The sequence below is a fragment of the Ptychodera flava genome, chromosome 4 (assembly GCF_041260155.1).
Source record: "Ptychodera flava strain L36383 chromosome 4, AS_Pfla_20210202, whole genome shotgun sequence".
Lineage (NCBI taxonomy): Eukaryota > Metazoa > Hemichordata > Enteropneusta > Ptychoderidae > Ptychodera > Ptychodera flava.
In genome coordinates this window covers 17,484,609-17,501,019 of record NC_091931.1, presented here as the reverse complement: position 1 = coordinate 17,501,019, position 16,411 = coordinate 17,484,609, and the positions used below count along the sequence as shown (strand labels likewise).

General features: G+C 39.6%; 2 protein-coding genes across 2 annotated transcripts; one reads left to right on the top strand and one right to left on the bottom strand.

Annotated features, from left to right (window-relative positions):
* Positions 1-2,383: 2,383 nt before the first annotated feature.
* On the bottom strand, positions 2,384-7,013 carry LOC139131069 (large ribosomal subunit protein uL6-like). Its single transcript, XM_070697006.1, is given in 6 exon segments — positions 2,384-2,580; positions 3,116-3,329; positions 3,483-3,584; positions 3,586-3,689; positions 6,083-6,130; positions 6,974-7,013. Coding segments are annotated over 5 exon segments (570 nt in total). The 5' UTR covers positions 6,129-6,130; positions 6,974-7,013; the 3' UTR covers positions 2,384-2,476.
* A 249-nt stretch (positions 7,014-7,262) lies between these two features.
* Positions 7,263-16,169, top strand: LOC139131067 (protein YIPF5-like). The gene is made up of 7 exons (XM_070697004.1): positions 7,263-7,427; positions 10,496-10,624; positions 12,300-12,454; positions 13,124-13,158; positions 13,644-13,754; positions 14,391-14,572; positions 15,111-16,169. Exons 2-7 carry the CDS (start codon positions 10,506-10,508, stop codon positions 15,271-15,273), a joined length of 765 nt encoding a protein of 254 aa, XP_070553105.1. The 5' UTR covers positions 7,263-7,427; positions 10,496-10,505; the 3' UTR covers positions 15,274-16,169.
* The last annotated feature ends 242 nt before the right edge of the window (positions 16,170-16,411 follow it).

Sequence of the window (16,411 nt, the reverse complement as noted above, 5' to 3'; positions counted from 1 at the left end):
TCCGGTAGAAGTTATTTCGGATGCTACAAACTTGGCGAAGTTAGCCACACCGTACGATACAAGGTGTCAAACGCAACACACACAGACAGACCGTGTCCGATATCTAAGCGCTACACGTTGAAATATAGTTGCGTCGTCCATGGATTAAACGTAACTAATTATCACAAAATATTTCCATATAGTTTTCTTAACACATCGAAATTGAAAATCAGGGTCCGAAGTTTCAAAATATCAGTATTTAGCCCCTATAATCATATTCCAAATACGACGTCCGATTACTACGCATTCAACATGGGTCAACAATTTTGCAACTTTGACCCCCCTAAATACCACTTCTGTCGTGTTAACAGTTTGAGGATAAACACAATAAAGTTTCAAAAGGTATGGTAATAAGATTTTGTACAGCTAGTCATTTATGAAACGGCTTTGAGCGAAATCCACTACCCTGTCCGAAAACTGTCACACTGAGTGTAGTGTACGACTTTCATTGTGATAGAAGTCTGGCCTGGTATACCTGTAATATTGGGAATATTGATCAGCCAGCATAATGGACTTACATGTATGAGTGTACATACAATGCCATAACATTTATCATATGGGCCTTTTGAGACTATTGAGTTTACAGCTACGTTGAAATAGCGCCCTCTACAGTTCAAACGTCTGAACCGCAACCTCCTCCTGCTGATGAGATAAAAATGGTTTACATGCTAATTATTATGGATGAGGCACATTGTATTTAAATGTATTCTTCAAGTAAAGATATTAAATTGATGTGATGAATTTCAGTTAGACTAATCTTTTGGTAGCTAGATATAAAATTAGAACCAGTTAAATTAGCAGGCTGATTTTGACAAGATAAAATTAACAGATGTCACCTGGGGTTGTTTTGGTGTGTGGTAGAGTTGGCTGGTAGCTGTTTCATTTCTGTAGAAACGTTCAGAAAATGTCCTATTACTGTTCCTCTAAGAATTTCCTTTCCTAAATGTTAGAGACTATAGAGTTCATACTACTTATTTGATGACAGATGTAGCTTCATTGTGGAAGAACAGTGACACACACAACAGCTCAAGTATTCTGGTCTCAAGATCTTTCATGAAAAGATTCATTTCCATCTGATATTTTGTCACAAGTGGCATGTTCAGATCACTACTCAAATCACAGAACACAGCCACCGAAAGTATTGCTGGGATTGGCAGTTGGGGGCAAAAAGACCATTAGGCAAGGCCAAGCCTTAGTGGGGTTAAAATCTTATACCACCACTGAGGATGGCTTTCTACTCCAGATCACTTATCTCAGCAGTGCTTAAGGTGCCTGTGTTGTGCGGAATCAAATTCAAATGAATAAACTTTGTATGATACCTCTGTGGTCCAACCACTGATGTGTGATATCACTTGTTACCATGACTAGGTGGGGTAATCCTTGTCTACAGGCAAGAACAACGTGTCTTGGGTTAAATCCCACAATACTGCTTTTACCATGCCCATTTGTTGAATCTGACATTTTCTCATAAAAAATCACAATAATGCAGTGATCCCAGCTGCTTGGCCCCAACCTAGGGAGGCTGGCAATGACTGGCCTCAAATTCATAAAACAGCCCTCTGCACGGCATTTCATTTTGTACAAGTCAAGGAAATCGTGCAATACATAAGTAACTGAAGTGCTATAGACCTGTTTTCCCAGCATATTTGTACAGAAGGGAAACCACACACACATATCTGGTTAAAACTAAAAGAAAACCACTGTAGCACGTGACCAGACAGTTGTTGGGTGTAAAACCACAGAAAGGAACAGGGCAATAATTTCTAGTCAGCAGATATTGTAATGCATGCAGAATTTTCACATATTCAGTATTTTGTTGAATAATTAGTTTACTGATAATGTGAATCAGCTGGCCAAATTTAAAAGGTTGATAAACTTTTAGCTTTCTATGGCCCTCCAATCTCAACATAGGTGCAGTCTCTTCTCACACAAGGACAACAAAAATACAACCATGCAAAAGGAAGCACTTCCTTGGGACAACGACAGGTGAACACATTGATAAACTACAAGCCAGTCAATGTTCACTCCCAGAAAAGGAACCGAGTACATGTTGACCTCAGGTTAATTTCACAGGTTGTAATACAAATACTTGAGTTCAGCTGAAACATATTTGTAGAAATTCCCCCACTGACCTGAAATAGTTCAGAAATGCCATAAGTTTGGGGGAACACTGGCTGTATCTAAACTTTTTGGGTATTTGGATAGGTCACATGTACAGGAGGAAAAACTGACAACTTTTACATTTGATTGCTAAATCTCTTTGCTGACTTCAGACATCTCCTTCCCATAGCCTAATGTTAATGACTGGCTTTCAAGCAATCCAAAAAGAACAACACCACTGCTATTACACTTTGACAACAAACAGCATTTTTATTAGTTCACTGAATGATGCCCAACATATTTCAATACATGTTTTTTTCCTGTGCTGTGCAAATATTTACTCATCAACCACCACTGTGGTCTTCTCTGATACATAGATACCATCCAAAAATTTACGGATATCCTTGTTTTTAACCTTCACTGACTGATGGATCAGGGCAGCTGCAAAGATAAGAAGGAAAAGAGGATTTGGTAAGTTATCGTTACATTCTGCGACACGCCGAGTACTTGATATGGCGAAACCATTCTGATCTGTAAATCCTTGTCTACATCACAAACTCTACCACAGAAGAACAACTCAAGTGAGACTATGAAAAGACAAGCAAATGTTCTGAACTTGTCCCATGGCTACTGAAATACTTGCATCCACATTTTATCTTTGTGACCAGCTTTTCAGTCGTTTACATGATGGCTGCATTGGTATGGCTATGCCTGTATTGGCAGGCAGAACCTCAATGACCAGTTTTGCAGGGACTGTATTACCAGGGAAATAAATTGCCAAGTTATGCACAGTCTTGAAAATTACAAATTTTCTATAATGACTGGTCATGCCATATGGATGCCCAGTCAATTCTATTGAGCTCTGAAATTGCATGCCTTGTGGCACTCAATTGACTACATAGTACATCTCTCTTACCGAAGGGTCTTAATACAGCTGGTCACCTGACCACATCTGCTATTGTGGCTCTCCTCTTACCTGAATTTGATACTTGTTCAACATCGTTCCCTTCCAGGATGATCTCATCCTTCTGCTTTGTGGACATAGAGACTTTGACACCCTCTCGCATCCTGACATGGCGGATCACTTTCTCACCGAGGAAGTTCCTGATCTCAATAAGGGTGTTGTTTTCTTGAACGTTGCAGTTGATTGGGAAATGGGCATAGACAGACCTCATCTTGTAAAGGAAACCCTGCCAGATTACAAGACAGAAATGATTGATCTACTTCAGAATGCAATCAATTATGTATGATAAATGATCATTATGGTTTCAGAAACACATGTCACCTCCTTGTTAATTTTAGCTGCAAAGGGCTGCGGACTGTACAACGGTTGCAGGACTTACCACAGTGACTCCTTTGATCATGTTCTCGATGTGACTGCACACTGTGCGCACACATGCCAACTCCTTTCGGTTTCCAAACCACTTGTCCACTCTGACTCTCTTTCTTGCCAACTTTCTTCAGCTCAATGTGCAAGTGGTTGAAGTTCCTGACTAGGGTGCCACGTGGTCCTGTGACGGTAACCGTCCGGCACTTGACTGAAATGTCAACTGTTACAAGGAGGAAAACGAAATTCATGAGTTAACCCTTTTCCTGCCAAGTCGGTGAAAATCCGCTTGAAATTCGGTGTAGCCAGAATCTAAGCACTGGTGACCGTTATTCTCCCAACCCAGTGGAAATCGGGCCCTTTTTGGTACCCCCTTTCCTGCCAAGTCGACGGCACTACGTTTGCTATCCCCTGTGCGTTTAGGGGTCATCCGAGGAGAGGTTTTCTGACAAGGAACGCCTTTTCCCCTCGAAATGGGTTCGCAGGGAGTCGATAGACAGGGAAAGGTGCAGAAACCTGTCCGCCAGTCCCCCACACCCGAGGGGGGCTGGTTTTTTTTTTACCGCTTTTTAGCGGACTTGGCAGGATAGCATGGTGACGTTTTCTGGCGGAGTTGGACGTACTTGGCTGCCTGGCACTATAGAGATTGCTGCTGAACTTGACCAACTCGGCAATGCTAATCTAGAAGGCTACCTCTTGCAAACGACTTGGCAGATATGCCGATGGTGCGAGACGAAAGTCACTTATTCAGTTGTGCGTGACTGAAAATGAGAACGTATTTTTGACGGGACGGCTCGACTTGTTCCTCCGATGGAACGGATATGAACGACTCGGAAATACCATTACAAACTGGTGTCCAACGTACTAAGCTGGGCTTCAGCTCTGCAAGTTCAAGCCAGGCAACGTCCTTCACCGCCTTGGCCGTGCCATTCAATGGACGTAGCTTTGGATTTTTTATTTATTCCATCGTCCGAAGTATTGGCTCTGGTTTGCAGGCAAACGTATCCTCTTGCCGACGCATTAGTAACTACGTACGCTGTTTGCGTACAGAGAATTCAAAGGTGACATAAGGTCAATATGCTACGGGGATACCGCCTGCAGTTAGCAGGGACTGCTTTTGTTATGCAAACCAGCTAGCAGTACAATATGGCTGCCAGGCATGTGGACATGTCGATGGCTAGAACAATGGAAGCATATTGCGTTGCACCCGTGCATCGCAAAAGTGAACTGAAGACTTGGGTGTAGTGACTGGTTATCACTGGTTAGCTGCAGCCCAAGCATGTCGGTACAAACCCGTACATGACTGAGGACCACTCGATTAAGTCAGTAATGAATGGTAACACTCGTAAGCCAACTCCCAACTGAGCTGGCTAAACTACGTTGAGCTGTGCTTCAATGGCTCAGCCATGTCGTTAATACAACGGCAAAAACGCAGTTTTTGTGCTACACTGCCAAGTCGTTTAAGGTACGTATTCAATTGACCCTACCCTGGGGAAACAGGACAGGTTTGACGGTGCTTCTGCACCCCTAGCACGACCCTCAGGGTCTCTGACTAACAGACGAGTGAGGTGATGTTTGTGCCTAGCGGACGTGCGTAATACTGAAGGAGTTTATTTCCGAAAAAATAAACATGAAACGGCAATAAAATGACGCACTCCCAGGGGCAAACAAAGCCGGTGACCTCAATTTTTTTCTGCAGCAACCCTTGAGCTCCTTCCCCTGTCTACGGGCATGTAGAAATTATCGAAGTCTAACACGTATAAGTACGGCTAAAACTACCCTGAAAATGGGCGATTTCTGCCAAAATGCCTGGCAGGATAACATGCAGGAGAGCCAATCTTTTGCAGGCACATACAATGGGGCGGTTTTCTACTGACTTGGGAGGATAACGGACAAGGGCGCTCGGCAGGAAAAGGGTTAAGCATTTTTCAGTTAAAATAAAAACTGGTGAAAACTTGGTACAATAAGTTTGAGACACATGGCAAAAGTTTGAAAACAGTTGGGAATGAGTATTTGATACGGGAAAGATGACAATACTAATGTTTAATTTCAGTACCACTGCAGATTGCTGACAGTGTGCCCGCCAACAACATGTACCTCTGGAAATTTTGGGCCACCTTGAGGAACTGTGGAATAAATATTCTTTGCCTCAACCTTATACATGTAAACCCCTCAAAAACTTTGTTTGGGTCACAGGCAATTTGTTTGCGTGGTGGTGTGTCATCACATTGGCTTAGAAGGCACACCACTTGCTGAAAGACTGCAGTGTCTGTCTCTACACAAACAATGGTTTTACAGTTTTTGTCTTCCAAGGTATTCCAAAATTTTGAGTTTGATCAGAATCGCTTCTCAGCATATATCTTGGTATTGTATCGTGCCTTTGAAACTTGATGGTAATTACAAATCATACAATCTGGTGTTCCTGCCAACACTTTGTTTCTCTGATTCGTGGAAAAACAACATGAACCTGCATGCAAAATCTTGCAGACATTGTTTGGCATGATAACACAGTCCCTTACTTTATGAGAACACCATGGTCACCACCGATGACAAGTAACTACTTCTTCAAATTTCACAAATGCACTCAGGGGAAAACGACATGAGATGACCACTCACCTCCCTCTGGGATGGTAACCGTCCGACTTGACTGAATGGTCTTCATGGCTGAAACAAAACCAGCGTTGAATATACATGATCTGTGTAGTTATGTGAGTTTGGACGTGCATGTGCCCATCTTTACTAACTTATCTCGCTGGAGCTTACATCAGCATAGCAACTTTACTCATTCTAGTGTCTGTATGCTACCAAGTCAGTGTCAACATCGATCTTTTGATAACCTCGATTAGTTTTACAATATTTTGTAAGACGATTCCGAACGACCGTTCCGCTGGTATGGTAAAAGGAAGTTTTTACAACACACATAGTTGCATATCCCAACGTTCCATGAATTTGTTGTTTACGAAATTGGGTTGCTATCATCCCATCTGAACATGCTCATCTTCTCGAGAGTTCCCGTACAGGGGGTTTCACCCAGCACGTTTTGTGGGGGAAACGTGGCCCGAGTCAAGATAACTGGATAATGCACAAACACATGCCTTTACATTGGATAATACACAAGCCTTATCGTGGATGGAAGTCGACATTTACAGAATTGCAATTCTCCATGCTGGCTTTCCAAAAGTCAACGCGACACCAAAGTGTCTAGATCTGTTTAAGAGCTATCTCTTTTACAGACATCTCGAACATAGATAGAACACAGCAGCGTTCATTATGGGTTGCGGAGATTCTACCAACCGTCTACACACTAATGTTGTGAAGTGTTGTTTACGTAGATGTTCTCAAACAAGCCGTTATTTTACCTCAACTTAGATTGTGAAAACTCGTAAATCTCGTCTACGAGATTAATATAACATCATTCATTCGAATGACTTTAAAAATTGATATGGATGGGGAGAAAATCCGCCAGATTTTGGGTGATTTTTATTCGTCTTCATTATGCACTCATACCTTCCGTCAAAGATGGCCGTACGAAAAGGCCTGTCGATGATTGCTGGGGCGAAAGGTTAAACAGGGGTCATTAAAGAGCCTCTATCTTATTGTACTTTTTTAACCAACATAACTGAAATAACTGATTGGGTTGAATATTCAAGTGATAGTCTCAGTAAATTGCGTTTTTTTAGACGTATCAACTTCAGTTGGTATTCATAGGAGTGAGCAAAAGCATTCAACATATGTAAAATAAAATAACCTTTCATTTTCTCGTAATTCTGGGAGTGGTGTAACGTGTCTTCGCACATGCGTGTCAACCATTTCCGCTATCTCACCGTATGCGAAGAAATCTTGGGTATCGGTATGGACTGCCTTGACAATTTACATTTAAAGGGGAACATCTGACTTCGGAAAACAAATATTGGAGCGGAAGTCTTCATCATTCCGGAATACGCCATTTCGCTTGAAAAAGGTGAGTGTGAGAAACAACCTGGCTACTGAAACTCTCCTCTCAGGTGTGACGGTTGCGTTGTTGACGTGGATTGACTTCCGTCACACGCTCTGAGTGTCAACAATTTCGCAAGCATGACTACAAGTATGTTCTGCTGTCATATCATAATTTCAGGACAAGATCCACAATTAAATTACGCGCTTGCGTCAGTCATTGTAAGTTTGGATTTGGCGGAATTCTGTTTGTGTATATTTTTGACAGCGCCCATATGCAAATACCTGGACGACTCCACTCCTAATCCTAGCACAGGGAGCTCTTCCTCCTTGTTTATGTGTGTGTCTGTGTTTTGTTTGTGTGTAAGTATTCGTGTTTGTGTTTTTGTTATTTTTAATAAAATAACAGCGAAAAGCTGCTTTGTTTATATTTGTCAATAAAGAGCAGATTATTTATTTATTTGTTTGTTTGTTTGTTTGTTTGTTTGTTTATATGTATTTCCAATGGTTAGGGTTAGGGTTAGGGTTAGACTTAAGCGGGAAGTTACACGACCGTGGGCGAACAATAGGGGGATTACTGATGACGCAGCCATTTGCAAACACTAGGCGGGAGTTTTGATTTCTAATAACATCGCTTTGACCGTATGATGAATTTGGATAGGCACTTTCGTGACATATGCAAAGAGGGGTCAAACATTTGTAAAGGGAACACGTTTCCTGGACTCTGGAAATCGGCAGTGCTAGACGCTACCACCATGGAGATTTACCTCCAATGCTATCACGGACATGGTCTGTCCTTGTAAAAGGGACAGTGACTCAACCATGATATGGCTTTCGATACAACAGTAGGCATCTGACTAAAACAATAAACCGACCAGCACATACATATGGTTTCTAGACGTTTCAGCCCAAAATGTTTCAGCCTCCCAATTTCAGGCCCCAAGTCATTTGGCACCGCGACCTAATACATTTAGCACTGCTCAAGGCTACCTGTGGGAACTAGTGCTGGAGCGTAATATTGTTACAAATCAAAGTACTAAGAAGTATAGTGTCAGCTATTAATTAAACATTCATGTACATGCTTTACTCTTTATGAGAACATGGAAAGGTGACCCTTTTATTGTTTGTTTCTCATCTCCAGAGGAATACTCGGGCAGGGCGGGCGGTCGCAATAAAACAAAAACAAGTACCAAAAAAAAAATCTGTATTTGTTTCAGTTCAATGTTCTGTCCATTCAGTCACTGCAATTTCTTGTCTTTCAGTTCAGTGTTCTGTGCTCTCTGTCCTTTCAGTCTGAGTCGCTGCAATCTCACAATTTGATGATGGTGGTGCTGTTGCTAGGATGATCGCCTCAGAGGTGGCGCAAATAAAAAAAGGTTTTTTTTATTTTCATGTCGGCGCTGAAATTTACGGTCGATCGGGAGATGAGAAACACAAAAATAAAAAATGTCGCCCAAAGAGACTGTAAGAAAAAACTTCATATCATTTGCAAATCTGTGACACAAGTTTATCGATAGCAATAGCTGCCGACATGGCAAAAGTTTGAAAGCAGTGCCGAAACAGCATGGCAAAAGTCACACAAAATACACATTAAAGAAGGCTAAGGTCACGCTTATGAATATGATTGGTCAGTCAGTTACTAAATAGTTTGAAAAAAATTGAAAGAAGGATGCCGAAACATCTTGGATTGTGGTGCCGAAATGACTTGGGGCTGGAAATCGAGAGGCTGAAACAACTTGGGCCAAAATGACTTGTGCGAAATGACCAGTTACGTTACATAACTTTATCAGAATGGCTTGAAAGGCTATACGACCCTCCCGCTGTAGTTCTATGGTGAGGCAGTCAGTGAGTTTTGGTTTTTGCGGCCTCGCTCACCAGTAGTGCTACAATGCTGAAGGCCTTGTAGCGTTCAAAATAAGCTTGTCACATATGACGCGGCATTTTGATGTGAAATTCCACATATTTACTGCATTTGGTCGTACCGATTTATGACTACAGAAAACTAAACACTATACTACACTAACCTTGTCTTTTATGGGGTTTGGTATTTGTTCAAACACGTTGATCGTGTTCCAAAAACATTGAGCGTGTTTCTGGGAAGCTGGTAATGGCGGCTCCCAGAAATGTTTTTGGAATGTGATGGAAGTAGAAAGTAGAGAGGATCATACATAAACATATACTTAAATATGGTGTTCATATCACCATCATTTAAATAGTGTTTGTGATACTGTGTATCAGAATAGCTGATGTTTTTTAACCTTTTTCGTGCTAGACAGTATCACTTCCCCATCCAAATCAGTAAAAAGCGGTTTTGACCACAAATGTAGAGTATTTTTCCTACTTGGCTTGGTATGACATAGCAGCTTCAGTCCATGCTTACAGTATCTATGTTTTCAGGGTACTTCAAATGTTCATTTTTTGTCAATTTAAGCACATGGGAGATGCTGTGTTTCACTGGTGATAACCAACTTGACCTTATGGTGAAATACATGTATGAACTTGATGTCATGGCCTAACATTAATGTGCTACAATCAATATAGCTTTTAAAAATAACACATAAAAGATTATTGTTGAAAAGAAGAGCATCAATTACCCAAAATTTGTCAAAATTTCTGTTGACGGTAGCCAGTACATTGTATTGCTTGATTGGTTAGATTTGGCAAGATATTTTTTTTAAAAATTACAAGAAAGGGTAGGCAAAAATATACATGCACCCAAACAACAAACACAAGCACTGAATGTCACTTGCAAAGGATATCAGGCAAAAGCTTGAAAAGATGTTTTTGTTTATTTCCATCCTCTCAAGGCACACAAACTGCAGCCACATAAACAGAATGTTGCCCCAGTTTAAAATCACCAGAATGTGACAAACAACTCACAACATCGGAAGTTAAAATAATATTTGTAATACATCGAAAATGTGTCATGAGACAGAGCTAAGTGAATAATGATGAAAAGTTTCTAGATTTACATGTAAGTTGTGTTCACCATGCAGTAGGTAATTACAGATAAAAAAAGGGACTGATGTTACATTTACAGGTAAAAGCTCATTTGCAATATCACAGCAGTGTTTTATGTGTTGTCGTTTTTCACAGAACTGTCATCATGTCAGGGTATGGACAAGGTATTGACCAAGAGGGCTTCTTCCAGACCAACTATGACTATGAAGAACCTCAACAGCAGAGTGGCTACGACATGAGTGGTACTGATGAATATGTCGATAAGTAAGTGACTACTAGTACTACATGTTTTTCTGTACAAGCCTTGGTGATTTTACACCGTTAAAGGGACAAAGTCGACCATTTTTCATGAATTTTGTTTGATACGAGATATTACTTATATTGTTTGACATGTTGAAAGATACTGAATAAATGGGTGACCATGCATATATTCGACACCGGTTTTAGACACGATACATGAAACCATCGCAACAATGAATTAATGGTCATGACCATTAATTCATTTACGCGATGATTTCATTTAATTTGTCTAAAACCGGGGTCGTATATATGCATGGTCACCCATTTATTCAGTATCTGTCGACATGTCAAACAATAGAAGTAGTATCTTGCATCAAACAAAATTCATGAAAAATGGCAGACTTTGTCCCTTTGATGACAGCATCTCTGTAGCTGCTTGTTTCAATGTACAGTACGTGTATCGCTCAGATGAATTGCCTTTAAAGTATTAGAAACTTGACTTGAAGGTCCTTTGCAAAAGGACACGCTAACTCCCTTGTATGGTGGACCTTCCAGTCAAATGAGAATCATGCTTTTAGAAAAATTTTGATTAACTGTTTTGAAACTTACTATGGATATGAAACAATGATATTGTAATAATTGTTTAAAGAAATTTTGCATCTTCATGGTGGGTAATTGATAAGTTGTATTGAACAAACATTCCAAAATTAGGCACATAAACCTAAAGGACTTGAATAAAGCAAGTTGCTAGTTGCAATGTATTTTATGAACTTTTCAAAATAAGTGATAACTTGAGAAACTTGACCAAAATTGATGAAAGTGTTGTGTACATGTAAGTTGATGATGAAGTTATATAACAGTAGTGAAGGACATTTTACATTTTCACATCAGCTGATCTATAATTTGTATATTTAATGAGCTTTCACAGTTTGGTAGACTAGCTTGAAGGATTTGCCATAAGGCGATTACACTTACCATTTGTAGAGTGGTGATACAATGACAGCAGTCAAAGAAATCAAGTATTTTCATTTCAGTTAATTACATATTTGTAGACTCAACAATTTTTGGAATTAATCTATGGTGAATACAATTCATGATGTTGATCATAATTTCAATGCAATTGCAAATGTTTCAATTTACAGACAACTGCAATATATACTGAAACACAGGAGCATTTTCAATTCATATCTTGTAAAAGATACATGTAAGCCAGCAGCAGCTCAAACCCTCAGGTCACCGCTTTCAGGCAGTTTCACAATGTTTGAGACTTTATAATGGAAGTGACATGTGTCTTAACCCTATCACTGCCATATCAAGTGTGGTGGAAAACAGTTCGGCATGACTTGCCCAGATAAAGTATTGTACTGAACTTGACTACATGGAGACCCTGAAAATACCTACTGTTTTTTTCCACTGGCTTGGCTTGCTAAGATGCATGTACGGTATTAGCAGGGTCATCTTCAGAGACCTGGGCCCACAGTGATAGGGCTTGTTATACTTTTTCATGTGCCACGGTGATTGCACCTGGTTTGTATACTGATTTTCAATGACTTCTGTAAGAAATGGTTCCTGTATGCCATAATTTACGCAATTCAAAGTACAATCTCCCAAACAACTTGAAATGGAATATAATATAATGTAATGTAATGTACCATAATGTAAATGTAGGTTCATATATTTGATGTTTTTTTCCCTGCAGTCAGTATGGGACATATGGTTATGCACAGCAGGGTTATGGAGTGCAGCCACCAATGCAACAAAGCCCGTACATGGGACAAATCATGACACCAGATGCCAACGCACAGCAAGACACATACACAGAAAGTTTTGAAGATGAACCTCCGCTCTTAGAAGGTCAGTTAAAAGCATCAAATGTGCCACTGTGCACATGAGCCACGGTCCCTCTACCAAATAAAGGGACTGTGCATGGGCTACCATTTAAGTCAGATATTAAAAAACCCTCAAAATTTTCCCTGTAAGTATATTCTACAGATATTCATCATGAGTTGATGTTTGCTTGGCCTCACAAATTTTCAGAAAATTCTGAAAGTCAGCTGTTTTCCTTAGCAATGTCTTCTATTCCAACTGTTTTCTATGATAACATTTGAGTCTCACTTGAAGAAGTTGATAAGGGATGAAAATATGACATTTACCAATTGTTTTTAATTTCATACGTTACATTTATAAAAGATCTTTCTTTTTCTTTCCTTGTATTTATAGACCATCAACATCTATAGTAGCTATAGAGCTACATGTATTGGCGCAATTGTTTCATGAAGTATATCGTGAAATTGTCTTTAATTTTCATGGAATCTGATCATCGTCTTAAACCACGCACCTCTTTACTGCGACAGTTTAGCGCTACCTACTAAGAGTTTTGAATACCGTAGGTCAGCGGAGCGGAAATTATGCTCTGGCTCGCGAGAATGAATCTGATGTGCATAATTGAAAAGGTTCATATTTCAGTCAAGGGGCAGTTCACTGCAATTCGTATTTCAATCATGTTTTTCTGTTGCTTTTCAGAGCTTGGTATCAATTTTGAACATATTTATCAAAAGGTAATCGAAATTTTATTTTATCACAACTGAAATGTATACATGTGTGGTGTTTGCATGAACATGAAATGTGCTTGACATCAGAAAATTACAAAGGCAACGTCACAGTATTATTCAATCTTCTTTCTCCCAAGTGGTATTTATTTCTATGGTTTGTACATGTATATGGAGCCTATTAAAGGATTAATTAACTTGTACATGTAACTTTCAATGCCAATGCTGATCTCTTTGTCATGTATCATTTGGAACATATCAAAATTTTAGTCTGTATATTTACTGGACATAAATTTCAGTTACAGGGTAACCTACATGTACATGTATGATGAGAAGTGTTTTTATAAGCTTTGTAATCATTTAACACAAATGATGAAAAAATCCCAAGTTTTATATCACTCGGCATTCAAAGAGCTGATGGTGATGTCTTAAATCACATTTTCTGCAAAACTGGTCGATGTTCAGTGCTGTAAATCTTTTGGCAAATTTTTCAGACACTTTCGGTGATGAATCCGTTTCGAGAGACAGACCCTGCTGTGATTCATGATTCTGACATAGCCGGACCACTTGTCTTTGCTATCATGTTTGGCGCATCACTACTTCTGGTAAGTTTTCAAAACAACGGCATGTTCCCCATCTTCAAGATCATTCTCGAGTTTAAATGTATTTTATTGTAAAACACCATTTTTCTGACATTTCAGAATGCACTCAATGAAAGCTGACCAGTTTGTACATGTACCATCAGTAGCTATTCAATATGAATAACTGGTCATATTTCAATCATCAGAAGGATTTTTTTGGTCGGTGACAAAGGGCATGATTGGGCAGTGAGCAAGTAATTCCTTGTAGTATGATGATGCTGTATCAATCGTAATACTATGGAGCAATAGAATTGCTATTGTTCCCCACCCTTTCCCAAAACACCTACAAGCATCTTCAAAAATGTTCATATTTATGAACATTTCTACCTGAAGTTTAGAAACATGTAGCCTTTTTCTGACAGCCAGAAAGAAATTTTTTTAAGTAATTTCCATGCCACAGATAATTTTTCCACTGTTGACAACACGTCTTCTTCAGATCTAAAGGTCCACCCCTTGCTGCACTGAACGCACATATCAGGATAAAAGAAGCGCATGTATGTCCTCAGAGAAAAACAAACCCGTTTAAAATATGGCATGATAAAAGTATCATTGATAAGGTTATAGCATAATTTTTATTCATATACTTTTTTTTTCTTTTAGGCGGGAAAAGTTCATTTTGGTTATATTTATGGCATAGGCGGAGTTGGCTGTGTTGCAGTGTGGATGCTACTCAACATGATGAGTCTGACCGGCGTCTCCATCAGTTGTATCATCAGTGTCCTGGGATACTGTCTCTTACCCATGGTGTTTCTCTCAACATTCGCAATACTATTCTCCTTGCAGTAAGTGGTCATGTCATGTCTAATACGCCCTCTATGATTTTAAAGTCAAATACTTTGCTCTCCAGGATTCCCAGACCCTTCTGCAAAAGCTTAATTAATTTTAATGTTCGATATGTTTGCAATTATTTACAGTTTTAAATTATAACTCCAAAAATCACATTGAAATAGCCAGCTTTCAACCTGTCAGTGAATTTGTGTTATGTCCAGCACTATCGTTAGCAACTGAATTTCAGTCAAGACTAGTAACTCCTCGTCATCAGCAACATTGCATATCGTACATGTATGTGTTGTGTTGGCAAGGTTTAGACTATACAAGCATTTTAACATTCTTAGGAGAGAAAAAGACAATGTACTTGTTAGGGGCCCCAGCCTGTAACAGCCTTAACCACTGTCTCACAACATGTCCTGGGTTGATATAGGTTATTTAAGGTCACAGAATGAGAAAATTCCAAACACTTTGAGCAGAAGATTTATCTAACTAATAAGACTACTGTGAATGTAACACCCTCCTATCTCTACTCATGTTCTGTCTTTACAGGGGTTTATTGGGCAATGCAGTTGCACTGGCCGCCATCCTCTGGTGTAGTCTGTCAGCCTCCAAGCTATTTGTGACGGCCCTGGCGATGGACAAACAGCAGCTCCTGGTAGCATATCCATGTGCCTTGCTGTATGGAGTCTTTGCCCTTCTGACTGTCTTCTAACTCTGCCACCCCCACCCCCATTTCAATGTTTGTCACCCCTTGCATGCCCCTTCACAAACGGCGAAAAATTCACCAAGAGATTGTGATCTGAGGGGCATACATGTACATGGAATACTGCAACAACAGCAAATCGCACAACGATAGTATTTTGTTTTGTCCCTGTAATATTCTTGCACCATCCTAAACTATGACAAAAAAGATGATGGGAGATTGTCAACACACAGTTCAGGCAGATCAAAGTATCCTAATTTGTCTTATTTTTAAAATAAAATTAAGGTGTTGTGCTTTTTGTACAGCAAATAAAATATTGATAAGCAAGTACAAACTCTCATATCTTTCTTCCCCCACTCTATATTCATTTTTCAATGGCATTGCACGGTGCTTATGTGAGTTACATTGACAGGTTTCGACATCTTTTTCATGTCAGCCTTCAACTACTGGTTCTCTTAAGGTAGTAAACGCCACAAAAATGAAAGATTTTTGCTCAAACTTTCCTCAGTGAAACTTTCAACCATTCTTTTACCAAATCAAGAATAAAAATCGTTGGTTACTTTGCAAGTTTGGTACCTATGAAACAAATTACCTGACATTTACCGATATTCGAAATTCAAAATGGCCGCCACTCTGTGTTAACTCAGTGGGGAAAAAGACAATTTTCCATTTCCGAAAAACTAAGATGGTGAAAATGTTTCGTACTACAAGAGCTTTAAAATGAGCCCCAGAAGTGGCAGTTCAGAAAAGAAATTGTTAAAGTTTGCGAATGTCTGTCCCCGAGGCACTTTCCACCTTAATACTGAAAATATCGTTTCTTCGTTTGATTTATTAAAGTTCTCACCAATTGTTTTCCTCCAGTGCTAATTGTATTGGAAATTAAAGACTCCTTTTTGAAAATCAAATACCATTTGTATTTCCTGATGAAATGACAGAATGACCAGTTTCTGAGAGAATCTGTTTGACTTCCTGTATTGTCTGCACGATCCCTGGTACCAGGAATCTACAGTCTGAAGAATAGCTGTATAATAGCATGGAGTAGAAATACATGCAGCTATGATACATTTGTCAGGAAAAAAAGTCTATACACTGAAGTGAACTTCCAGTTCCTTTTGTAATAAATGTCACATCACGTTCACGTAGTTTT